At 46.0% G+C, this 25,630-nt stretch overlaps 2 protein-coding genes across 5 annotated transcripts; one reads left to right on the top strand and one right to left on the bottom strand.

Moving 5' to 3' along the window:
- The first annotated feature begins 183 nt into the window (after positions 1-183).
- Positions 184-7,761, top strand: LOC133496483 (galectin-3-like). Of its 4 annotated transcripts, none has more exons than XM_061812142.1 (8): positions 184-535; positions 2,515-2,577; positions 2,730-2,876; positions 3,650-4,117; positions 4,200-4,288; positions 4,536-4,707; positions 4,793-4,917; positions 6,681-6,811. In XM_061812142.1, exons 2-8 carry the CDS (start codon positions 2,536-2,538, stop codon positions 6,682-6,684), a joined length of 1,047 nt encoding a protein of 348 aa, XP_061668126.1. In that variant the 5' UTR covers positions 184-535; positions 2,515-2,535; the 3' UTR covers positions 6,685-6,811. The 4 variants fall into 4 exon arrangements, 3 of the variants coding, with proteins under 3 accessions (XP_061668126.1, XP_061668125.1, XP_061668124.1); XR_009793800.1 differs by lacking the exon at positions 4,793-4,917 and adding an exon at positions 7,637-7,761 and having other exon boundaries at positions 192-535; positions 6,681-6,893; XM_061812141.1 differs by lacking the exon at positions 4,793-4,917 and having other exon boundaries at positions 193-535; positions 2,531-2,577; positions 6,681-7,038.
- On the bottom strand, positions 7,175-25,602 carry LOC133496481 (mitogen-activated protein kinase-binding protein 1-like). Its single transcript, XM_061812139.1, has 31 exons — positions 25,501-25,602; positions 24,128-24,219; positions 23,225-23,287; positions 23,090-23,147; positions 20,201-20,371; positions 19,987-20,124; positions 19,177-19,359; positions 18,117-18,277; positions 17,031-17,220; positions 16,776-16,913; positions 16,499-16,680; positions 15,516-15,607; positions 15,308-15,433; positions 15,067-15,137; positions 13,840-13,961; positions 13,678-13,753; positions 13,457-13,568; positions 13,256-13,319; positions 13,075-13,170; positions 12,814-13,003; positions 11,824-12,113; positions 11,406-11,539; positions 11,176-11,334; positions 11,035-11,101; positions 10,799-10,963; positions 10,570-10,727; positions 9,727-10,188; positions 9,307-9,340; positions 8,966-9,033; positions 8,589-8,674; positions 7,175-7,858 (listed from the first exon to the last, which is right to left on the bottom strand). Exons 1-31 carry the CDS (start codon positions 25,600-25,602, stop codon positions 7,619-7,621), a joined length of 4,290 nt encoding a protein of 1,429 aa, XP_061668123.1. The 3' UTR covers positions 7,175-7,618.
- Between the last annotated feature and the right edge of the window lie 28 nt (positions 25,603-25,630).

The following is a 25,630-nucleotide window of genomic DNA, read 5'->3' as shown; positions in this document are numbered from 1 at the left end:
AATTTGTGTTCTAACGATGAAATAAATCCTGCCATATACATTTCACCTCGTAGTTCAATGAACTGCAATCATTTTTAATTTATTATTATTATTATTATTTATTACTTTCATTAGATTTGTGTTATGGCAGCAGAAAAAAAATATCAAAATAGTTCAAATGAAATCTACAATAATGACAGCTTATGTACGCGTGTGTACATCATACTTCATCATCATTTCATTCATGATGAAATATTTTTAAAAATAAAGAAATAAAATCTAAAATAAAAACAAAATTGGCTTCCTACAAACAAACAAACAAACCCGGGTGGAGGTCATAGGTCAAACAGAATCTTGGCTGCATAATAACAATATTTTGTGGAATTGAAGAAAAAATGTCATGGTAGCAGTTGGAAAGGGGCGTGGCCACAAAGTGGGCAACTTTTGCCGGATATAAAAAAGTGGATTTCGCTGCATGTGCCTGCCTAACCGCTTCCAGTCGACTCTTTGACAGAAACATCCAAACTGCAGCCCGTCGACAACTCCAACACCACAGGTAAGCTTTATTATTATTATTATTAATAATATTTTATGTTGCTCCCGGATGACAAAGCAGTTAACATATAGTCATTTAATGTTATTTTGAGTCAAATGCGAATGTGATTTTTCTTTGGGGGGGTATTTTTTTTCATCACAACACTTTGACTTATTATTATTTTTATTACATAAAGTACTGAACAAATGTATCGGCCCACCTGTCATCAAGAAAACATCACGAGGTTTTTTAATGTCAACTAAAATCACAGAAACAAATTAGTAATACGTGAGTCTAAAAAAAATGCACGAGCAAAATAGAAAACAGAAATTTGAAAAATATAAATAAAATAGTAATACGTGAAAATGTAGAATTTTAACAGACACTAGTGTTACCGTTTTGCTAATAAAACAGCTCATCTTAACTATTTTACTGTTTAATATTTTTATGTAAAACAGTACATGTAAAAATGAATGCATGACAATGATTCTATTTTAGCTTTAAAAATGTTATTCAATATTCTACATACTGTGATCAATTTTTTTTTAAAATATTGGTTGAAGGCTGTTGGCTGTTATTTTAGATGAGCGAGTCTAATGCAGACGCTCATCCCCGCATATTTTCATGTTATACGTGCATACTTTCCCCCTAATTCAATTTTTGGTCACAAGAGCAAAACAATGCGCTGAAATCAGGACGAACGGCGACGTTGTTGACTTGCGCTCGCCCTCAAAGACCTTTTGTATCATCTGCGTGACTCGTCGTCATCGCTCAATTAGAACGTTGACTGCGAGCTCAGCAACATTTAGCCGACGGCTGGAAATAAGATGGCGTCTATGAACAACATATTAGGATCGTCACCCAACACTTTATTGAAAATAGCGAGGAGCATTCCGTCTTTTTGTAAACCTCAAAGACATTTTTTTTTTTGTATAACTCTTTAGTTTAGCCAGAGGTGTCAAACAAATTTTTGTCGCGGGCCACATTGTAGTGATGGTTTCCCTGACTGCAAAATCATAAAAATCTTAAACCGCCTCATCTTATTTACATCAATTTATGAACTAGTTTTGGAATCAGAAATCAAGGGTAATGTGTTTTTCAACTATTGTTCATGTTTTGTGACACAAAAATGCTTGTAATATCCATCCATCCATCCATCCATTTTCTGAGCCGCTTATCCTCACAAGGGCCACGGGGGGAGTGCTGGAGCCCATCCCAGTTGTCAACAGACAGAAGGCTGGGCACACCCTGAACTGGTCGCAAATCGAGACAAACAGTCGCACTCACAATCACACCTAGGGGCAATTTAGAGTGTCCAATTCATGTCGCGTGTTTTTGGGATGTGGGAGGAAACCGGAGTGCCCGGAGAAAACCCCTGCAGGCATAGGGAGAACATGCAAATTCCACACAGGCAGGCCCGGGACCTCAGAACTGTGAGGCCAACGATTTCCAGCTGATCCACCGTGCCGCCCCTTGTATTACCTGAACGTTATTATTTATGGTATATGACAATTTGAAATTTGGTGCAGATTTTCACAAGAATCGTGGAAGTCGACACACTTGATTCGTCTTTGCGGGCCACATAAAATCACGTGGCGGGCCGGATCTGACCCCCAGGCCTTGAGTTTAACACCCGTCCGTTAAGCTAAGTGTCGAAGGCAAAGAAAAGGTCTGCTTGGTTTAGGATCATTCATGAACCCAGTGTACATTTTTTTGCGAAACATCAAAGACCATGAAAAGTCATCCTCGAACCTGAACCTAAAATAATGGAGACCGCTCAGGGTCACAGAGTAAACGTCAACGTTTGCGGAAACGTTGTAGCTGATTCAGTCTTCGGTGAACCAGACGCCTCAGTTTCGGATAATCGACAAACCTCACATTTTCGCGCAAACATCAAAGAGGTCAAGGCAACGATCGTTTTGCGGCGTCGGTATTTTCGTGAACGTCGAAGAACTCATTGACGGATGATCTTTTTGTAATTTCCCGCTGATTTGCGGAAGGTCTTGTTCTCCTCAGGCGGCATGGACGTAAGTAGCCCCCCGAATTATCAGTTGCAAGCACAGGTAAGAACATTTGCTTACTTTCCGCATCCGAACGTGAACGTTTGCGCGGATGTCGCACGGTCAAGTTGCTGTCGTCCATCGTGTCGACCCTCTCGCTACCTCGCCTCGCCGTCCTGACCTGCGACCCCCCGCCCTCTCCTCCCCCGCTTCAGCACGCCGACCTTCTGTGCGGCAGCTGCCCGCCCGGTTCCGCCCCGCAGCCCGGCGCCGTCTGGCCCGGCCAGACGCCCGGGGGCGCCTTCCCCGTGTGGCCGGCGCAGCCCACCCAGCAGGTCCCGCAGGTCCCGCCCGCCCAGCAGGTACGGCTATTTTTATTACACACAAAAATATATACACAAAAATCTGCATTATATCAAACTACTAAATTATTATTTTTTTAATTGCCTGAAAATATTTCAATATTTTTTTAAAATATTTTCCCTTTGCTGTTAGAATTGAGATTTTTATTTGACAAGATGTACACATTTTTTTTAGTTGAACATTTATATTCCCCATTTATAGTGAAATCATACCAGCTACATCAAAACACATTAAATAAAGTTAAATCAAATATATATATATATTTACATATGTATAGAAATACACAATACATACAATTCAAAACATTCAACCGGCTACATTTATTTTACAAAAGCATTCAGTTGATATTGAAATATAAGTCGGTTGAAATGTCAGATAAAATATGTCCAATATCAGCATTTTTAGTAAATTTTATACAGCTGTTTTATTACAAATAGTATTGAAACACAACACAATTTTTTTAAAGTAAATAAATAATTTAATAGCTTTACTGGTATATATTTTAATAAAGTAAAAACAATTATAAAACAATACAATTAAAGAAAAATGTTTTGACAAATGATAAAAGTGAGGAAATGCAAAACACAAATTAACATTTAAAAAATGGAATAAATGATTTGTTGACAGTACTTTAAAACACTTGCATCAAACTCTGGTGAAGGCAATAAAATAGCGCACGTGGCCCGGAAATTGTTTTATGTTTTATATGAAAAGTCACATTTATGTCGAAATATGCATTTCGTGTTCACGTGTATTCTCTTCCTGTGTCAAGGCCCCTCAGGCTGCGCCGTGCTGGACCGGGCAGCCGAACACCCCCTGCTGGTTAGGGACTCAACCGTTGCCGGTCTCTGGGCCCACCCCGCTTCCGGTCCCAGCTCAGATATTAACACCTTCTCCCGCCCCCGCCGCGGCTCCGGCTCAGGCCGTGGCTCCGGTTCAGAGTCAAATCTGCCAGCCTTGTTGGCCGGGCCAATACCAGCCTGCTCAACCTGTCCAGGCTCCCCAACCTCCGGTTCAGGCTCAGATACCCTTTCAAGTACCAGCTGTAAATCCGGTCGCTCCCCCAGCACCTGCCCCCGTTTCCGCCCCAGCTCACGCTCCGGCTCCGAGCCTCCATCCATCCGTCCCGTCGTGGGGCGCCCATCCCGGCTGGCCTTACAACCCCGGGCAGCCGGGATGGCCCGGACAGACCCCGGCCCTGGTTCCGCAACACTGGCTGCCGCCCACATCGGGACCGCTGGTGAGTAACAACCCAGAAAACTGGACTGCAGTATCTTCCGTAATCATCGTAATGGGTTGTTGTTTTTTTGGGGGGCATTTAGAGCGTACCGTACAACCTGAACCTGGCCCGAGGAGTGTACGATAAGATGATGATGACAATCCTGGGGCAGATCAAACCCAACGCGAAAATGTAAGTTGTCCGCACGAAGATTCCAGGGGGTCCGTTTTCAGCAGTTTTTCAGGGACCAACAGGATGTTTCAGTGGACCCTTTTTTTAGGGAAGAAACTTTGCGGTTTGACTCTTCTGGTCTCATCCGAACAGGCCTCATCACCGACGAGCAAAAAGATTCTGAAATAAAATTAAATGGACCCCAAAATACCCACAAAAATGGTCTAGAACCGCCATTTGAGGTACTGATGGAACAATACGGTTGCAGGTTCACTATAAACTTCCTCCGAGGCAACGACATCGCCTTCCACATCAACCCTCGCTTCACCGAGGGGGGCAAGCAGGTGCTGGTGCGCAACCACAAGTTGGGCGAGCGTTGGGGTCCCGAAGAGAGGGACCTGAAGGGACCCTTCCCCTTCGCCCTGGGGAGCCCCTTTGAGGTGAGCGGCAGGAAGCGTCCCGACGAGCCCGGGCACACGCGCGAGACTAACTGATGCTACACGTGACGCCCTTGACCGACTCCAGGTGACCTCTCCTCGGGTTGAATGTCAGGCTAACGTTTGGCTGAAAAGGTGGAAAGGGTTGGAAAGGCGATTGGGAAAGCTGGTCCTAAATCAGCGAAGTGCCGCCCCGCAGGGAGACTCCTGGAGGTCAGTCGCGGTCTCATGTTGTTGCGCGATAGCCTCACTAACTACAAATCTGGAGTACAGTAAAACGGTAGCGCCGACATCAAAGACACTGCTAACTATTCGACTAATCGGATACAGCGTTCCCTCACATTCACGTTCGCCTCCGTACATTCGTGGAAACTCTTTTTTAAAATGTACTGTATTTTCAGGATCATATAAATCTTATCTTTTACTCTAAATAGACGAGGCGCCACATCACACATGGCCATAGCGCACTTTATGTGTCCGGTGTTAGCGTGCATGCTAACACGTTTTTAGTGTATATGTAGTCTACCGTTTGATGGCGCGCACGAGGTAGTGAGAAACCATTGTATTTCGCATCTGTAAGCGGAAGAAGAATTCGCACACACACCGCCTGTACAGGTAGATCATTACCAATGATCCAAACAAAAAAAAAAAAAAAAAACCACTGACTAGCGTATACATATCTAGCAGCATTGCCGCCATCTTGGTACTCCCAAAACGTATGGAGGAGATGGTTTACAGGTTGGATTACGGTGGGGTTTTTCCTCAAAGTTTGGCATGTATTAAAACTGGACGTGTGAGCTTGACATTTTTTCATTTCTGGTAACATGAAAGATTTGTAATCCGACTTGGTAAGATTAAAAAAAAGGATAAATGTAAACGAAAGACATAGAACACGGTGACTACCAAGAAACGTTGCATATTACCTAGGGCCCGATTTCCGTGACATGTTAACTTTTCCCAAAATATGCTGTGAAGTTGTATCATCATAACATAACAAAAAAACTTACATTTTAAGTCAATAGGTTTGATATATTTTTTTAAATAAGGACTCGCAATGGGAAAATACATGATAAACGCATTGTTCATTTGTTTGTGCGACGTCCTATTTCAGACAGAAAATTTCAACTTGTTTCCTCGCATTGGAAAATCAAATTCGATTTGAAGAGTTCTGAATTATTAAATTCATTTAAAAAATGTCACAGAAAATGTGTTTTCTTACTTAAACACTGATGAAATTTGGGGGATTTTTTTTTTACATCAGAGAGTAAACAGTGACCAACAACAACCATAAACAAAACTTTGTTCAAGTGAATTAAGCTCATCAGAAAATATTTGTAAAAAGCCTTTACAAACAAACTTTAACAACGTTGAAATAATTTCTAACTCTCCCGTGACGTGGATTAACTGCTGCTGCACGGTCAGCATGGTTGGTTTGGGAATATCAAGATGGCGGATATCTGCTTTTGGTGACTTCAGCTTTGTTGGCTAATGAGTTTTGTAGCACATTTTTATGACGGATTTTTGGATCAGTGATCATTACTGACGATGTTGTACAAACTCACGGTGTCACAAATATGCACATCGGGTATGCTGTCCACTATGGAGAAAATTGACGACTTTTGAGTGCATCCTATGATTACAAAAATATGGTGCATATCATACATAGGTATATTGATTAATACTGTGTCCATTATTTGCACATTTTCGTTATTCGCGGGGGTGTGAGCAACGTACCACCGCGAATAACGGGGGAACACTGTAATCGTGTTTCTGTCAACACTTAAGACAACGCAGTCCTCAATAAAACCGAATCACGTTTTGTACGCCAGACTTTTTAGAATCTTCAGTGAAACTTCAGAAAACTCATTTTTTGCACGTTATTAATCAAAAAATCAGCGCGGATGTTTTCGTACGTTTCACTTGCAGCCCGAATATCAAATCATCGACTGACTCGAGTGTGTGCGCGCGCGTTTCAGATGAAGATCCTGTGCACGCAGGAATCGTTCCGCGTGGCGGTCAACAACATTCCCTTGTTCGAGTTCCGCCACCGCGTCCGCGAGCTCAACCAGATCAACAGAATCAACATCCTGCACGACGTGGTCCTCACCTACGTCAACGTGGAGACGCTTCCATAGGAAAATGGTCAAATTCAGCAGCAGCGCCAACAACATATGTTGACATTTCATTGGGTGTGTGACAATATTACTCACTTGAGCTCCTTCACCATTAGACGCACACTAATATTCATAAAGATGACACTGGTATTGCATTTTTAACAGCTTTAATATCAGTGCATGTTCTACCACATTAATTTGTGCACATTTTCCATTAACAATTAAATGACTCCAAAGTAAATGGTGAGGCTCTGTGAATTTCTGTTTTGATTAAATTTATGATAATGGGTGACTCATTTTACATTTATTTATTATCAGGTATAACACCAATTATGATTATATTACTTTTGACGGGAACGCGAGATCGTCTGCGGACTTTGTATCGGCCCGTTGCGGTAAAGAAGGAGCTGAGTCATCCGTCCACCCATTTTCTTAGCCGCTTATCCTCACAAGGGACGCGGGGATTGCCGGAGCCTATCGCAGCTGTGAACGGGCAGGAGGCGGGGAGAAAAGCGCCCTCATCTGGGAGGGGCTCATAGTACAGCAGTAACAGTCGTAGTAGTTTTTATTTCACGGACTACATGAGGTACAGTATGTACAATGTACAGCGACACAATTGTTCATTCATACAATATAAAATCTTTTTGCATAATAGTCTTTAACATTTTTTCTGATTTTTGTTTTCGTTAGATACTATGCATCTGTATCGTACTACGATTTCGACCTTCATAAAATAGACAAGGCAATAATTTCTTTATGAAAATAAGGCCAACTGCTTGACGTGCGAGTGACTTCCCGCTTCACATCTTGCCGTCCAGCTTCCTCTCCACGGACTTGAGCAGAAGCTCCGCGTACTGCTCCAACAGCGCCAGGGCTTTGTCGCCCTCGCCTTTGGCCTCCGAGCCCCAGGGGGCGCCGCTGGACCTCGAGGAGCCGGGCAGCGGGTCGAGGTCCGCCTTGGCCGACGCCAACGCCTCGGACAACACGCTCACCATCTCCCGGTGGCCTTCATCGCCGCGGTCCGCAGGGCAGTGGAGCAGCTGATGTGCACACATTGCATAACACAATAAAAACAGTTTTACATGTGTACTGCCGTCATGGCGCCGATGTTGGCTCACTCGTTTTAAAATACTAAAGTTTCATTCAAAGTTGAAATTCAGTTTCAGTTAGCAACGTGAAATCATGTAGGCGAGTCTGTCCCGAGCAGACCCACAAAAAAAAAAAAAAAAAACAAAGTCATCCATAAGGTTTTGTCCGATTGGAACTAAATTTGACACCATTTTGTCAACAGGGCTGTAAGCTCGGCCACATTTATCTCTATTTAGCCCTGGTTGCTAAGCAACCAATCATGAAGTAGCCTGGTACAGTGACTGCATTACAGAAAGTTTTTTTTTTTAGATCCGTGGGAGCTAGGGACGTCACAACTCTTCAAATATTAGTAATTCTTCGCAGAGCTTAAAGAATCTATGCTTGTGAGTATTGTTAAATCCTCTGTTTACTGTTGGTCTAGTTTGTTTTTAAATATCTGTCGCTTAAAGTGCTATAACACCAGCAAATAATAGATGCTATTTATTAGCAATTCTATGGAGTTTCCCATTGTACTGTAAGTGGGCGTGAGCTTTGAGATAGCGGACTTAAAGGCTAAGCTGTGTGGTTGTGTTAAATACACAAATACATATTCATTTGACACCAAACGCCAGATGAGAGTTGGAAGCTTAATTTTTCAACAATTGTTCACTAATTGGATTTCTTATCTCCGGACGCACTGACCTCTGTGTAGAGCGTGACGGTTCGCCTTAGACTGAAATGAAGCTCGCTCGCAGCCTGCCTGCACGCGTCCAACGTGACGGGATCAACTGCGGCGTAAATATGAAGACCAAAGTCATTAAAAGAATGAAAAAATGCAAGATACACACACACGCACGCTGATGTGGAAAAAGCGAACAGCACGAACAAGCCGAGAATTGCATCGCCGGGACACTCACCAGCGTGGCACTGCCAGGCGGCCGCGGGCGCCACAGATGGCGACACGCAAGCCAGCGGCGGCCAGCGCGAGGCGGAGTGGCGACGGAAAGGAAGAGGAGGAGTAGGTGGTAGAAGAAAAGGAAAAGAAGTGCTAGTAAACGGCAGGTTAGGAGGAGGAACACCTGGATGGCTGAGGGGATCTTCCGCCACCAGGGGGAGCTCTGCAGGCAGGGGCCCTACAGCTTGGTTACTGGAGGAATAAAATCACGTGTATAAGAAAATTTTACACTTTATGTATATTTGTGTTCATGTGTTAACATTTTGCCATACAGTGAGCCTAAACAAGACAACTGAATTAAAAAAAAATGTTTGGGTGGGAAGTTAAAATCAGCAACTAGGATGCTGTGGTTGCACAAATGCGCACACCCTCAGAAACCATCTATGAAAGTAGTTTTGAGCAGTGGAGGAAGTTGCACACAGACAAAATACAGAAACAGAGTTGACAATATTTTGTCAAACTCACCTTTCGTATGTGGTCACTTTGTTCTTTGCTGAACCTTGAAAACGGAAGAACGACAGAAGAATCAAAAAAGGAACAAACGTGGAAACACGGATGTTTGTAACTTTTTTTTGTTTGTTTGCACTGCGTATGTTTGCCGGCAGTCACGGCACACCCGTTTACATGGAATGGAGCGTGGGGTGGGATTGCGTTTGTCGCCCATGCGGAATCGAACCAAGCTTTCCTGTCTGAACCTTTTCCACAGTCGGCGTCAGCGTAGGGGGGCCACACACTGCCGCTCAATAAATGTCATTTATCACGTCGATGTGCCACCTTTGCCCGTCCCGTCCCGCCGCATTGTCTCAGGACCATCTACTTTTGTCTATGGTGGCCTGAAACTGGGACGCCGTGGCTGCCGGGAACATGGCGGAAAGGTAGTCTCACCTGTGTAGGGTGTGACATCACATGGGACTGCCACGGTGGGAGAGGAAGCTTTGATTGGACTTCCTGGAGAAAAAGCGCCGTCTTTCACCTCCAAGCAGAGGCTGCGTCGGGGGCTGAGAGGCTGCTTGGGCTGAGGGATGCGAGATGGCGTCGGCGGGACGGCGACGAGGGGGTGCCAGGCGGTCTCCGCCGCGTCCAGATCCCCCCAGGATTTCCGAGCCTTGGGGAAGGGGGACAGCTCGAGGCCAGGGTGGACGCCCTCGCCCACAGAGGACGAGCGGCTGCTTTTGGCCATGGAGCTGGCCGTGGGGTTCATGTAGGAGCGAGGAGACTGAGGCGAGCCCGGCGAGGGTGAGGACACTTGCAAGGACGAGGACTTGAGAGGGTCTCGGTCCAGGGGGAGGTGCTGGGGCCTCTTGCACCACTCCTTGCGGTCGCTAGAGGGCAGCGGAGAGCGTGGAGCTGAAGGGAGGTGGAAGGGGGTGGAAGGGGGAGGACATTTTTAGAGTTCCACTCATTTTCTTCCTTCATTTTTATTTGAGCATATCGATAATTTATCTTTCGATTTTTTGGGGCATTCATCAGAAATGGATTTCAGCAAGGTGCCACGTTAGCCTCACAGTTCTGAGTTCTGATCTTTGGTGGCGAACTTGGCACCCAAACTACTGAAATGCAGATGGGATTGGGTCTTTATTTGTAATATTTTTTTTTTTAAATAATATTTTTGGAAGTTGTTTACAACGCAATAAAACTGCGCTTACTGTGTGTGTGCTGCTGTTTTGGTCAGCAACAAAACGACCAATAATAGAGGAAATGCGGGATTGCAGTAGCAATGTAACCTACAGGCTAAAGTGAGGTTCTGGGCGGACTGGGACTTGTGCAGACTGACGGTTCTTTCGGGCGGCGGCGGTCTGGACGGTGGCGTGGAGAACCTCCAAATGTGGGAACCCGAAGTGGTCTTCTTTTGGGGTCTCGGGATAACTGCAGAGCCCGTGACGAGCCTAAAAAGTAAGAAAAAAGTGGTTGCCAAGTAACACAATCCGGACGGTTGAGTGTCTCCTAAAAGTCTTACCTTGGCCCCTGGGTGGCACTCGGAGAAACGGGGGTTTTGACGTCCGCGGTTCTGCTCATGCCGTTTTCCATCAGGGGGCGGACTTTGGACACCGGCGGCTTGTGGGTCAGGGTCAGGCCGCCTCCTGCTTCCTTTCCCTGCGCTTTGGAAAACGGAGGACCCCCCCTGCGGCACACAAACCAGTCGAGTGTATTGCGGGTTTCCTGAAGGTTCTGCCACGAGGAGGTCACGCTCACCTGTTGTGATGTCCTCTGGCCAGGAAGCGCGAAGACATGCTCAGCCTCGGGGCCCGGCTCGGCTCGCCTGTAAGCCGCACAGCAACAAAATCAGACAATAAGCTCAAGAAGTACACGAAATAATCAGCGAGACCGTCGTACTTTTGCTGCAGGCATCCGCCAGCGTCTCAAAGTTCTGTTTGAGGAAATCTTCTTGTCCGGTCCGAGACTCGTCCGGACGGATGACCTCGGCTTTCGTCACCTCTTCTTCGTCCTCGTCCTCCGAGCTGTCCGGGCTAAGCGACGTGTTGTCTGCGGAGTCTTGTCGGTGATACGTCGAAGCGCGTAAACAACAATTCTAGTGATTTTCCTGGACCTGACGTGCGTCTTACCGTCCAGGACGCCATCGGGACTGGTTCCGCGGCTATCGTAACCCAGCGAGCAGGCGCTGTCCGGGCTGCAGCTGTCCTGGCTCTGGCCGAGGACCTGACGCTTCCTGCGACACGAAGCCTTTGCTGCGTCGTCGCTGGACAGAAATGAGGAAAAAGAAATTGTAACGTGAATGCACGAGTGCTTAGCTCGGCTTTCAGTTCTAACACACACACCTGGAAATGACCTGAAAATAAAAAAAAAAATTCAAATCAAAATGTAATAGACATGCTTACCAAATTTCAAGATGAAAATCTAAAAAAACGACTTTCAGGACTGACTTTTACAAAAATTCAGTCACCAACCCAAGTTTTGGATGTTCTTATCTTGCATTCGACAGCAATTTGTTCAAACATACATGGTGGACAAAGGTCATTGTACCTGTCTTGTGGATCGGCGCCATCGTCGTCGTCCTCCCTCGCCAGCCTCGCCCGACCCGAATCCTCCACGCCTTCAGACGACAGCCAATCACAGCAGGCGACGGGCTGACGGAAGTGCCCGTCGGGACGGTCCGGGCTGGTGCCGCCCGCCCCGTCGGCAGGTTTGTTGGATATGAAGGTCTCCAGCTCCCTCAGGTCCAACATGGACACCACCTTGAGGTCCAGAGAGCCCTTACGACGAGACCAGCGACGACGAGGACGACGACTGACGACCGGCGTGGGCGCGGCGAGCTGGAAAAAAAACAACGTGGAGGGGATGACTTTTAAACTAGCAAGAAACCTATGCACACACACTTATTGTCATATTACCGTAATTCCCGGCCGACAGAGCGCACCTGGTTATAAACCTCACCCAGTACATTTGTAAAGGAAATATCATTTGGTACATACATATGCCACAGCTGTGTAAAAGTGCCTAAATTGAAACACGAGATATTTACAAAGAAAGACACTACAGAAAGACTTTAAAGCTAATGCTAGCGCCGCGCTAACAGGGGTGGTTAAAAAACATACTGGTAAAAAACATTGAGACACGGCAGTAACACGTTAGCGCAGCGCTAACATGGCCGGACCGGTAAAAGTCACTTCCTCGGCACATGTAGTGTAACTCTTACCTTTTCCGCTTGAGTGCCCCCTTGTGGCCGTTAGAAAAAAATGCACAAAGTAGCTGCATCACCGCAGTTTATTATCAGGAAAAGCTTTAAAAAATGCTTCAAAAAGCCAAATTTTTTAGGCTTGGAACACATTATTTTTTTTCCATTCATTGTAATGGGAAACATCAATTCGGTTTTCAAACAAATCCCTTCTCGAATCGTTTTCTGGAACGAATTGTGGTCGAGAACCGAGGCATCACTGGACTTTTCAAAGGTTGCAAATGTAACACCGAGAAGGTTTTAAAGCTAACAAAGGCAAACGGAAACGCCTGACTTACTTTTGCCGGTTCCCATTCCGGTGCTTCCTCCGAGCCGCCCGTGTCTTCCTCGCCGTGACTGCTGTCAGCGGATGCGCTGTTGCTGGAGCCGTCTTCGGAGTCGCCGGCGCGGCGGAGGCTCACGTCGTCGTCGTCGCGTTCGCTGTCTGAGGAGAGGCCCCGCAGGGCCGGAGCGCTGCACGCCTCTCGCCTGCCGTCGGTCGCCACAAATTACACTCAAAGTCGGCGGAAATGGTTTTCCGGAAGGAAGGAGGGGATCACCTGAAGGGGGCGGTCTTGAGAGGCTGTCGGAGGTGAAAGAGCTTCTGTTGCATGCTGATGGTCAGCTCCGGAGCCAGACGCCACACAAAGATGCAACTGCGGCAGAAAAAACAGGAGAAAGGGCTTCGCGGCGAGCGTGTGCAAGTCGTCGGAATCTGCCCCGCGCGATTGGCGTCCGCACCTGTCGCCCGACACGCTGATCAAATGCTTGCAGTCGTTGGTGAACCTCAGACCGGTCACGATCTCTGAAACGCGCAACAAAAATGCAGCGCAAATTCACAAATACTCTGCTACCTGATCACATAATTGATAAAAAAAAAAAAAAAAATGTTTTGAAAGACATCACTGAAGATGTGTCCTCGTGTGTGCGTGTGTTTATTACCTGAGTGTCCAAACATGGTGGCTACACACTCGCCGGTGTAGAAGTCAAAGATGCTGATGTTTTTGTTGGAGCAGCTGGCGGCCACATACTGACCAGACGGATCGATCTGAACCTGCAACCCCCGTAAAAATAACACGCACAAATGCCCGCACGTGCAGGTGAGTGCTCATTTTATTAGGTACCCGCGCACACGCAATCCAATGGCGAGCGGACCGCCTCACCCTGAGCAGGCTCCCGTCGTCGCTGAGCGAGCCCTTGTAGAGTTTCTTCTGTTTGCCGTTGCTGACGTTGAAAATTCTGTTGGCACAGCCCCCGCACCCCCAAATAAACACGTAGCACCCCACCTTGTTGTTTCCGGGGGTGCGCTTGAGGTGTGCACAGACCTGATGCAGCGGTCCTGGCAGCCCACCGCCACGTGCTTGCAGCTGGGGTCCACGTTCATGTCGTACAGCGTGGTCTTCCTCACCGTGTGGTGAGAACGGCGGAACTCTGTTCCTCTATCGCTCTGCAAAATCAACCAGATAAATGTGCGTGAAAACGTCCATCCATCCATTTTCCCTGCCGCTTATCCTCACGAGGGTCACAGGGTGTGCTGGAGCCTATCCCAACTGGATACACCCTGAACTGGTCGCCAGCCAATCAGAGTGCACATCAAGACAAACAGCTGCACTCATAATCACACCTAGGGGCAAGTTAAAGTGTTCAATTAATGTTACATGTTTTTGGGATGTGGGAGGAAACCGGAGTGCCCACCCGGAGAAAACTCACACAGGCACGGGGAGAACATGCAAATCCCACACAGGCGGGGCAGGGACCAAACCCAGGTCCTCAGAATTGTGAGGCCAATGCTTTACCAGCTGATCCACCATGCTGCCTTATACCAAATAAATGCTTTTTTTTAATAGTTATGCGATATACAAAACTATTGAGGTATAATATCCAAAAGTAGCAGTTTCCTAAATGTACCTTTATTTCTATATTATTGTTAACATTGGTAGGTTATTTTGTATTTTAAAAAAATATATAATAGTATATAAAATGAAATTTTTATTTTGTATTTTCCACACTTTAAAATATTGTAATTTTTTAATGATTTTTTTATCAATTTAAATTTTCAGCAAATGACTTTTTACTATGAGGAACCTCTCAACGCAAGGTTTAAATCGTAAAGACATATTATTTTAAAGAATTTCAAAAAGTGTGTTTTCTGCCTTTTCTCTGCTGTTTGTTTTTTGCATTAAAGAACACATTTTGATTTACATTCCTGGAAAATAACGGGCGCGCGCATTATTTCCCTTGTCACTTTGCTAGTTGGTGGGGTGACAAATGTTCAAAACAGCGCCAGTGCTCATTATGCGCCCGGCGTGATCACCGGGATGCCGGATCGGGCTTTGCCGAGACCTTCTTAAATCTCGGCGGCAACTCAAAAGCGGTTGTTTATCACGTTGTCGCGGACAAACGCCTTCTGACGGAGAAAAAGAAGAACGAATGGCGGAGAAAAATGGACGCCGACGGGAAAAGGCCGGCTGCTCCACACTTGACGCCGAGCTACTTAGCGCAGATTTAAGAGCCCTCGTAGGTGTGTCGGGTGTGTGTGTGTGTTGACTTACCGTGTGTGCGGTGCGGAAATAGATGCTTTTATCCGCCCCGCAACTGATCAACCTCACTTTGCCGTCATTGGCTAAGAATCACAGGGGGTGAAAACCAATTAAAATGTAATTACTGCGTGGAGAGAGAATGAGTCCAATACTGTACACAATACGGATAAAAGCATTTCCTCAAACGGCGTCGCAACGACAGCCGAGCCAGTCGTCAATAATTTAGGAGGCCGGCGTCTCAGGGGGGGCTCACCGGCGAAGCGAACGGCCGTGATGGACGACGAGTGCTCGTCCAGCGTTTGCACCAGGCCGTAGTCGGACGCGGCGTCCAGCACGTGAATCAGACGATCCCGGCTCGCCGTGGCCAGAAGCTGCAGACCTAAACGTGAACCAAACAAATAATAATTCATAATTCATTCATCCTTTGCCCGACTTGAGCGCCGCGGCACACAGACGCTGACCTGTTTGTGGTTTGCTGTACTCCAGGCCGAGGATTTCCGCATCGTGAGCTTCCACTTTCAGAATCTCTTCCATGCTGCTGAGGTCGTGAACTCTTTAAAAAAAAAAAAGACAATATTGGGCTTCATCCACTGCGGTGAAGAATGACAGCCAAAATTATGAAATAGTTGTATTAGTGAGGGATTAGGTAACTAAGTCGCACGGTGACCGAAGGGTTAACGTTTGGAATCTCCTGAATGGCAGCAGCTGCAAATTGTGTGCGTGAAAGGGTTAATGAGAGCTTCCGGAAAGCAATTTGGGCACCGTGAAGGTGGAGATAAAGCGGAATAACAAATGCACTCCATTGAATGTCACATTCTAAATATTCCATCCATGCATCCATCCATTTTCTTAGCCGCTTATCCTCACAAGGGTTGCAGGGAGCACTGGAGCCTATCCAAGTTGTCAACGAGCAGGAGGCGGGGTACACCCTGAACTGGTTGCCAGCCGCACTCACAATCACACCTACGGGCAATTTTATTGCATGTTTTTGGGAGGTGGGAGGAAACCGGAGTGCCCGGAGAAAACCCAGGCAGGAACGCGGAGAACATGCGAAGAGTTCAAATCCAAAAGCAGATATATCCATTTTTGTTGTTTCTGTCGATTCTTTAATTTATCTATTATATAAATCAAAGAATCTACAGAAACAACAAAAATGGATATGTCTGCCTTTGCGTCTGAACTCTTCACGCAAACTCCACACGGGCGGGACCAGGATTGAACCTGGGACCTCAGAACTGTGTGGCCAACGCTTTACCAGCTGATCCACCGTGCCACCCCATTCTAAATATTTTCAAATAAAAATATTGGGATATTTTGCAACAGTCAACTTAAAGACTGTGAATGCAGAGGTTTGTTTCTGAGGGAGTGAAATGAAATATTAATAATAAAATTTAAAAAAAGAAGAAGCGATACACTGAGAGAAGGCTTCTCCTGTGGCTCTCACCTGAGGATCCCGTTTCGGTCCCCAGACGCTAAATGTTGCCCATCCGGGCTGACGCAGACTGTGCGGATTCCGGTCCTGCTTTCCGCCGGCTGTCCGTCCGCAGGTTTATCCGCATTGGTCAGATTCTCGGCTTCCTGCAAGCCGGCCGTGTTCGCGCCCGTGTAGATGATCTTAAGGAGGTCCTGCAACCACAAAAAGCAAGAAATGTGCATCTTTCTTTAGGGGCTGTTTTCTTTCTTTTTGTTTGTTTGTTTTTTTTTCATGAAGTGAAACCGACGGTGCTGAGGATGTTCCGAGAATGAAGGCCCGCGCGCTCGTCCACGCGCCAAAGTCTGATGGTGCTGTCGGACGAGCAGCTGAGGAAGGCGCCGGGCGACAGACTCGCCGTTATCACCCCGGGAACATCCGGAACCATCTGAAAGAGCAATTAGTGCATAAAATAACCACGTGAAAATAGGAAAAACTTATCGAAAAATGTACGTATGCTACGCGTTGGGGCTGTCAATTATTCTTCCGTCGCAGGTTTGCTTACCTCGAGGTCCCAGACGCAGGCCGCGTGGAAGAGGGCCGAGTGGACCTTGGCCACCCGGGTGAAGTCGGCCACGTCCCACACGAACACGCTGTGGTCGGCGTACACGCAGCTCAGCCAGCGGCTGACGGGGTCGTAGGTTACGGCCGCGGCGTCCGGGTAGCGGGCGTCGGTCCTGCTGCAGAGTAGATGACTGGAAGGGGTGACAGGAAGTCAGCTGAGGGTTTTTTTATTTACATCTATTTTGCAAAAGTGATGTTTACGCTCAAATCACTCTTAGGATGTTAGTTGTATGCCCATTTTCATTTTTTTTTTCATTTGAGCTAATATTTTTACTTGATGTTACAAGTGCACTCGTCTCTCTTTCTTTGATATTCAGAGTGAGGAAATATGGATTTTGTTTTAGAATCAATTCTCCTGTTGTTGATAGAACAATCATATATTGTGCCCGCTACTATTACAAAAATAAACACATTTCTTATATGCCTTTAATATCACTTATGAGGGATTTCCTTGTTGGTACTGTGTGTACAGTTTAAATTTTTATGTAAAAAAAAAAAAAATGCTAACTACCGTTCAGCTCACTCATACTTATCATGTGTTATGAATATAACACATTTAACAGTATAAAATAACTTTTATAGATGCTCCTTTGTCTTTTTTGGAAAATTTTATCATTGGCCCAAAAAGAAGTCCGTCTGGAATAAATGTCCATTTGAAACATGTTCGGGCGGTGCGGTTCTGGGCGGGACTTTTTTTGTGGTGTTTTTGCACAAGTGTGGCAGGTTTAGAGTGCCTCGTTGTGGGCCGTGAGTGAGCGTAAGAGGTAGGGTGGATGGCCCAAAAAGCGGGAAGGGAGAAAATAAGAAATAAACGTCAAAGTTGACAGCCAGTGTGTGGACTTTGGGCCGGGATGGCTGCTTTTGAGCGCTTTGCTGTTGTGGCGTGGAAAAGTCCCACAATGACTCGGTGGGATATATTCCAACCGCCCGAAGCTTTAAGCGGATACATTTTCACGACACAGAAATTTATAAATATTATGTATATCGTTACACACAAACACAGACAGGTGGACAGGCGCCTCCTCACCTGGCTTGGGTGACGGACGCGACGTCCGCTCCGAGGGGGTGCGGCCGAGGCAGCGTGCAGACGAAACGCAGGTCAAGCGGGCTGAAGACGCGAACCGTTCCGTCGGCGCAGCTGCAGAAGATCCGGTCCGAGGACAGAGACAGAGACTGGGCCATGCTGGTCTACGCAACAACCAAGAAAAACCAAAAACAAAAACAAAACAAAAATCCCATTACACTATGAATCCGATTACATAGTGCTCCATACTAAAGGATGCAAACATTCTTTAACTTCATTTATTTGAGGAAGAATGGTGAGGAGGGAGGAAAAAAGTAAAAATAAAAAGGAAGATGGGGAGGGAAAGAAGGATGATTTGAAAGGAAGAACTGAAGAAACAAAGAGGCAGGAAGACGGAGTGAGGCAGCGAGAAAGGAAGGAAGGAAGGAAGGAATGTAGCAAGGAAAGCAGGAAGGCAGCAAGGAAGGAAGGAAAGCAGCAAGGACAAAAGGCAGCAAGGAAAGCAGCAACGAAGGAAGGAATAAAGGAAGGAAGGCAGCAAGGAAGGCCGCAAGGAAGGAAGGAAAGAAGGCAGCAAGGAAGGCCGCAAGGAAGGAAGGAATAAAGGAAGGAAGGCACCAAGGGAAGCAGCAAGGAAGGCCGCAAGGAACGAAGGAAGGCAGCAAGGAAGGCCGCAAGGAAGGAAGGAAGGAAGGAAAGAAGGCAGCATGGAAGGAAAGAAGGAAGGCAGCAATGAAAGCAGCAAGGAAGGCCACAAGGAAGGAAGGAAAGAAGGCAGCATGGAAGGAAAGAAGACAGCAAGAAAGAAGGAAGGAAGGAAGGAAACAAGAATGTAAATAATGACTGAAAGGCAAAAGGCAGATGAGAATGCGAGAAAGGGTGAAGGGTAGGATGGAAGGATGGTTGGAAAGAGTAAATGAAGGATAAAAGGAAAGAGGGAGGGAAGAAGGAAGGAATTAAGCAAGTTAATGAAGGAGGGATGGAATGAAAATGATGTGTACTCGAGTACTTTGGGCCATCCCTGTACATTATTATTGAATCTCTTTTTTTTTTTTTTTTTTACCTGCAGGTCGACCCACTTGTCCAGCATCCTGTTGCCGTTGAACTCGCAAAGCAGGCCGGAGAACGTGACGCAGAAAGTGGAGTCGGACTTCTGGCCTCGCCCGCAGGCCACGTCGCAGAAGAAGTTGTTCCTCAGCTCGCCCGGTAGACCCGAACGCCCCAACAGAGGGACCGGGGTGCTGGCCTAAAATAAGACCGGCTCGTGATTTTAACCCGTGACCTCAGAACTGCGAGGCGAATGCGCTAACCGCTCGTCCACTGTGTTGCCCTACATCGACTTATGAACTCAAAGTATGATTTAAACAAAGTCCGTTATTTAGTGACTTTGAATGAAATGAAATTAATTAAAAGTGTCATTGGAATTAATTCAGTACGGCTAAAATAAACTACCGTAATTTACGAACTGTAAACCGCAACTTTTTTCTCACACGCTTTCAACCCTGCGGTTTATGCGGTGATGCGACTAATTTGTGCATTTTTTTCTATCGGGCCCGCAAGGGGGCACTCGAGCGGAAAAGGGTAGAGTGAGACTGGTGGAATATATGTGCCGAGGAAGTGACTTTTACCGATCCGGCCCTGTTAGCGCTGCGCTAGCGGTTTACTGCTGTGTCTCAGTGATTTTTACCTGTTTTTTTTTTTTTTTTTTAACTGGCCCTGTTAGCGCGGCGCTAGCATGAGCGTCAGCATGTCACTAGCATTACCGCAGCGGCGCTAGCATGACTGAAAGGAACCAAAGTGTGATTGAAAGAAACTTCAGTCATATACGATTTTGTGATCATCAAATGCTCGGTGAATAAAATTAGGCTAATACCTTCGTGGCCTTGCAGCGGTCCAGATACCAGAACTTGACATGCCTGTGGCCCACCGTCACAAAGTAGGAGCTGTCCTCAGAGAAAGACACTCCCGTCACCTTGCTGGACACCTTGTTGGCGGCTATGACCACATCCTTCTGCGATTAAAAACACCACACGGAGACGTCGCAGACCCACGCGCCAATGGAATCGCCTCCGTAGCCGTGCGCTTACTTTCCAGGCCCAGACATTGACCATCATGTCGTGCTGGTTGCCCACGCTGACGACGTACTTGCCGTCGGGCGAGAAGGCCACGCAGGAGACGCCGTACTCGTGCTTTTGGAGCTCAGACACCTGCCGGCGCTCCGACACGTCCCACAGCCGCACCGCGGGAAGGTGGCCGCTCTGGGGGAGGCGGTCGGTCGGAACGTGAAGTGCTTTTCGGTTAAGCCGACGCGAGCGTGCCGGTTCGATCGCGTATTACGTGTGATCAAACGAGCGCAAAAGCAAGGACGAAAACATACAATCTGTACATCTGATTAAAATGAACAGTATGCATTCAATGAAAACAGCGGCGCCTGCGCTGTGTTGACCGAACATAACGGGGGCTGAGGTGTTCTATTCAAAAGCTTCAATGTCAAGGCTGACGGCGGAGATTATCCTTCCAGTTACATGACTTGTAACCCTCTCACATCGCACCCCGTGAGGGATCACTGAGCTATTTCCGCCACGGAGCGCTTGGAAACGACAAAGTCAAGGTCAGTCCTAACTAGTGAGGTAGGTCGTCCAGCGTGGGGGGAGGCAGGGGGGGGACACACCGGACGAGGAGGTCTCGCAAAAGCAGGAGATGGTGCGTTACAAGAGATGGTACGCGACTGCAATTGCTCTTTTTTGTCGTTCGAAAACCGTCGGTGCTGTTATCCATTGTGTGAAAACACAACGTCGGATGGTTACGTCAGGGATAAATTTGCATGCCACTGGATGCACGTGCAGGTACAGATTCACTATTACATATTATAACATAGACATAGGGATAGCGAAAAAGCCAGACCACAAGTCGTGAAAATCCGCTAATACATTGACAAACATCCATCCATACATTTTCGTAGCTGCTTGTCCTCACAAGGGTCACGGGAGTGCTGGGGCCTATCCCAGCCGTCGACGGGCCCTGAAGTGGTCGCCAGCCAATCGCAGGGCACATAGAGACAAACACCCAATCACAGTCGTAATCACACCTAGGGGCAATTTAGAGTGTCCAATTAATGTTGCATGTTTTTGGGATGTAAGGGGGGTAACCGGAGTGCCCGGAGAAAACCCACGCAGGCAAGCGGGGAGAACTTGCTAACTCCACACAGGTGGGTCCAGGATCGAACCTGGGATCTCATAAGTGTGAGCCAACGCTTTCCAGCTGATCCACCGTGGTGCCCAATTGACAACCATTGAAGTTGAATTAGAAATAAAAATAAGTTTTAACCCCTGCAAAAATTCTTGAAGCAGAACTATATTATAAAAAAGTGTTTTTCATTAACCCCAGTGAAAAAAGTTAATTTAAATACACTAAAGTACAATTAAAATCAACTGAAGTATGATTACAAATTTTAAAAAAAATATCACTGAAAGGAACTTAAAAGTATGACTGCAATGAATTAAAGTATGATTAAACTTCTGTGTGAATGTCAGATTAAAAAAAATGTTTTGAAATCTAAACATAGCAAGCCAAAAAAAAAGGAGTAAATCCTGCCAATATGCCAACTTTCACATAACTGTGTTCTATAATCGGCCCAACGAAGAAAAATGCTGATGTAATAATCCCACATTTAAAAAAAAAAAAAAAAAAGTACTCACTTGCTTTTGAAGTTTACCCTCATCTCTCACGACAACCCGCAAGCGCACTCCCACTTAACACGGCGAATTCTGTTAATCAGCTTTGATTGGCCGGTTGGGGCCGATTACGCCGCTTACTTTGTTTCCAGAGGTGATTTGATGCCAAGCGGCCATCCTAAGACGGGTCGTGAGGAGCACGGAACCCTTCGTCGAACGGCTGTGCAAGCGCACCTAAATCCTGTTGGTCATTTTATCAATGAAACTGCAGCATGAATGATATTTTATCTGATGGTCCAATTGTGCACGTTTCAAAACGTTGCTAATTATTAGTTGAGTGAATAGTTTGATAAAGGATGATCACATTTTTCATGAAGGTGCTGTTGGGTGGCAACCATTTCAGGGTTTGTCCTTCCTGCCTCTCGCCCATCGTCAAAAGGGATAAACACCAGAATATCAGTATTTTGTATTTTATTTTAACAGATGTTTTTTCAATTATTATTATTTTTTTTATTTTTTCTCTTTTTTGACAATTTTGTATTTTTTAATTTATTTGTTTTTCTTATTTTTTTTTTTTAAGTATGGAGGTTATCAATGTATTTTATAAATATTTTGGAGCTATTCACGAGAAACCGGGCAATCCCGACGACAAATTCCAAAAAATGTGCAGCAACATATGTAGACAGACAATATAACAACACCCCGGGCATATTTTCTTTCTACTTTGCGAAAATGACTAACGTTACTACAGTATACCAAGTCAGTGAAAATCTTCCGTCCATCCATTTCCTTAGCCGCTTATCCTCACGAGCGTTCCTGAAATGCTGGAGCCTATCCCAGCTGTCACCTGGGAGGAAACCGGAGTGCCCGTAGGAAACCCACACAGGCACAGTGAGAACATGCTAACTCAACCGGGGCCAGGATTGAACCCGGATCCTCAGAACTGTGGGGCTAATGCAATGCTGCCCCACCGTGCCGCCAGTGAAAATCACTATAAAATTTGTTAATTTGTGTGCGTGTGTTGTACTGTCCCCCAACGGGGAAGTTTCACACACCTTGGGTACGTCGGAATGAATTATTGTCATAATGGGGTTGTGAGTTATAAAATATTGTTTTCATAGGCTGCCTTTGAAAAACAGACTTTCGCCTCCCTGAAGACACCATTTTTGCTTGCTAGTCTACGTGAGATTATCTGGCACGGGTCCAGGGTCTGCCCCCGCCCGTACTCTCGCCCCAAAACCAGCCCGGATGGAGCGCCGGGGATGTTCCGTTTGCGTGCAAATGAGCTGATCGCCCCCTCACCTCGCCGGTGACCAAGTATTTGCCATCCTGGGAGAAGGACAGAGCCGTGATGGTCTTCCTGCGAGGAGGAAAAGGAGACGCGGGGATGATGTACGAGTTGGAGGCGCGTTGTCATTTCGACGCGGACGAGCTCACCTTGACGTGTTGATGAGGTGCTGCTGTCTGTTCTTTCTGGGGTTCAGCAGTACCACAACACACCTACGCAACGAGAAATACATGCAAAAACAAAAAAACCCATGCAGCTCATGTAGACTGCAACGGGACCGATGTGAGTACCGTAATTTCCCGCCTATAAGCCGCGATGTTTTTCACATGCTTTCAACCCTGCGGTTTATGCTGTGATGCGGGTAATTTGTGCATTTTTTTAATAACGGCCGCAAGGGGGGCACTCGAGCGTAAAAGGTAAGAGTGAGACCGGCGGAATATATGTGCCGAGGGAGTGACTTTCACCAGTATGTTTTTTATTTAAACCAGCTCTCTTAGTGCTGCGCTAGCGTGTTGCTGCCACGTCTCAGTGATTTTTACCGGTATGTTTTTTTTAACCGGCCCTGTTAGCGCTGTGCTCTCGTGTTTCAGCTGTGTTACTGCCGCGTCTCAGTGATTTTTACTGCTATATTTTTTTTTAACCAGCCCTGTTCGCGCTAGCGTGTTGTTGCTATGCTAAGATAAGGTATTAAAACTTTGAAAACTCTTTGTGTACCGTCCGTCTTTGTAAATATATCATGCTTCAATGTGGGCACTTGCAGCTTTTACACAGGTGCGTCTTATGTATGTACCAAATGGTATTTCCTTTACAAATGTACTGGGTGAGGTATATAACCAGGTGCGCTCCGTAGGACGGAAATTACGGTAATCTCTATTAATCTGTTATTATCTTCGTCCTGTGTACTGCTAAATAACAACTGCAAGGAGGATTACATAACACAGAAGAGCATTGTGCACACTAATTACCTTGTTCGGATACCTCTTAATAACAAAATACTCTGTAAATTACACTATGTAAAAATAGTTTTTTTTTTTTTAACGTCCCCTCCTCACCCTGCAGGATAAGCCACCAGTCCAGTTTTTGGGTCACAGGCCAGGCAGCTGTTGCCCAAAGCGGTGATACCCAGAACTTTTTCTAACGTCACCTGCAAAGCAATATGGATACCTTATTTCTGAGTATGTTACACTAAGCATAGACAAAGACAAAGATGCACATACAAAATACAGATTTAGCATTTTCTAAATTTTTTCAAAATACATATACAGGTGTCAACATAACAAATTTTTCATCCACTAGTGCAGTTTTAAAAATTCCGCCCCCAAAGCTAGTTTCACTTGGCAACATAAAATTTGATACACACATCTACCGTGATTAGTCTTAATAAGCCATGCTGGAAAATCCACAGGAAGTCCACCATTTTGCTCATTTTAGCATTTTAGTGTCAGTCCTCGTCATAAAGCACAAAACTAATAAAATGAGTTCCTTAAGTGAGCCACATGGAACTTGGGGAGAGGAATAAACACCAGAAAATCAGTATTTTGTATTTTATTATAACTGATATTTTTTCGATGTTTTGTAACATTTTCTCTTTTTTGACAATTTTATATTTTCAAATTTATTTGTCTCTTATTTCAGATTTTTTTTTAATATGTAGTTTATCAATTAATTTTATAAATATTTTGGTGCTATTCATGAGAAGCAGGAGCAAATCCCGACCACAAATGACAAAAAACGTGCAGCAACATATGTAGACAGACAATATGACAACACCCGCAAGCATATTGTCTTTCTACTCTGTGAAAATGACTAACATTACTATTGTTCACCAGGTTAGTGAAAAGCATTCATCCATCCATTTTCTTCACCGCTTATCCTCACGAGGGTCGCAGGGAGTGGTGGAGCCTATCCCAGCTGTCATCTGGCAGGAGGCGGAGTACACCCTGAACTGGTTGCCAGCCAATCGCAGGGCGCATGGAGACAAACAGCCGCACTCACAATCACACCTAGGGACAATTTAAAGTCTCCAATTAATGTTGCATTTTTTTGGGATGTTGGGAGGAAAACCGGAGTGCCCGGAGGAAACCCACGCAGGAACGGGGAGAACATGCAAACTCCACACAGGCGGGGCCGAGATTGAACCCGGGACCTCAGAACTGTTGAGGCCAACACTTTACGAGCTGAACCACCGTGCCCCGGGAAATACAACTATTATTATGAAAATCCTTTTACTATTACATTGATTGTAAATTGTCGATTAAAAAACAGGAACACGCCTGCGGATTTCAGTTTTGTTCATCAATGACTGACCCGGCCCATCCGTCTGTTTTAAAAATCAAATGTCACCATTGAACACAGAGGTGCCCCCCCCCGAAAAGCAACCGCAATAAAACACCCAATATGTAAATGTGCACGTATGTATACATGCCTTTCCTTCCAGGTTGTCCCTGCGGTCCTTCCCGTGTTTGCCCGACGGCGAGCTCAGCAGTTTCCTGATGCGACTTTTGATGGTCAATCCGTCACCCGGCATGGTGTCCCCGGGGACCCTCGGGGTGGGA

This window comes from Syngnathoides biaculeatus, chromosome 23 (genome assembly GCF_019802595.1).
Source record: "Syngnathoides biaculeatus isolate LvHL_M chromosome 23, ASM1980259v1, whole genome shotgun sequence".
NCBI lineage: Eukaryota > Metazoa > Chordata > Actinopteri > Syngnathiformes > Syngnathidae > Syngnathoides > Syngnathoides biaculeatus.
The sequence above is the reverse complement of the archived record's forward strand: the minus strand, read 5'-3'. Positions and strand labels throughout refer to the sequence as shown.

Excerpts from the sequence above, each read along its gene's own strand:
- LOC133496483 (XM_061812141.1), top strand. The coding sequence starts at position 2,536 with ATGGACGTAAGTAGCCCCCCGAATTATCAGTTGCAAGCACAG. Across the intron at positions 2,877-3,649 it reads AGGTCCCGCCCGCCCAGCAG|GCCCCTCAGGCTGCGCCGTG; the intron begins GTACGGCTATTT and ends TCCTGTGTCAAG. Across the intron at positions 4,118-4,199 it reads CGCCCACATCGGGACCGCTG|AGCGTACCGTACAACCTGAA; the intron begins GTGAGTAACAAC and ends GGGGGCATTTAG.
- LOC133496481 (XM_061812139.1), bottom strand. The coding sequence starts at position 25,602 with ATGCCGGGTGACGGATTGACCATCAAAAGTCGCATCAGGAAACTGCTG. Across the intron at positions 12,114-12,813 it reads CGGAATGGGAACCGGCAAAA|CTCGCCGCGCCCACGCCGGT; the intron begins GTAAGTCAGGCG and ends TTTTTTTTCCAG. Across the intron at positions 7,859-8,588 it reads CCGTCACGCTCTACACAGAG|CTGCTCCACTGCCCTGCGGA; the intron begins GTCAGTGCGTCC and ends TGTGCACATCAG.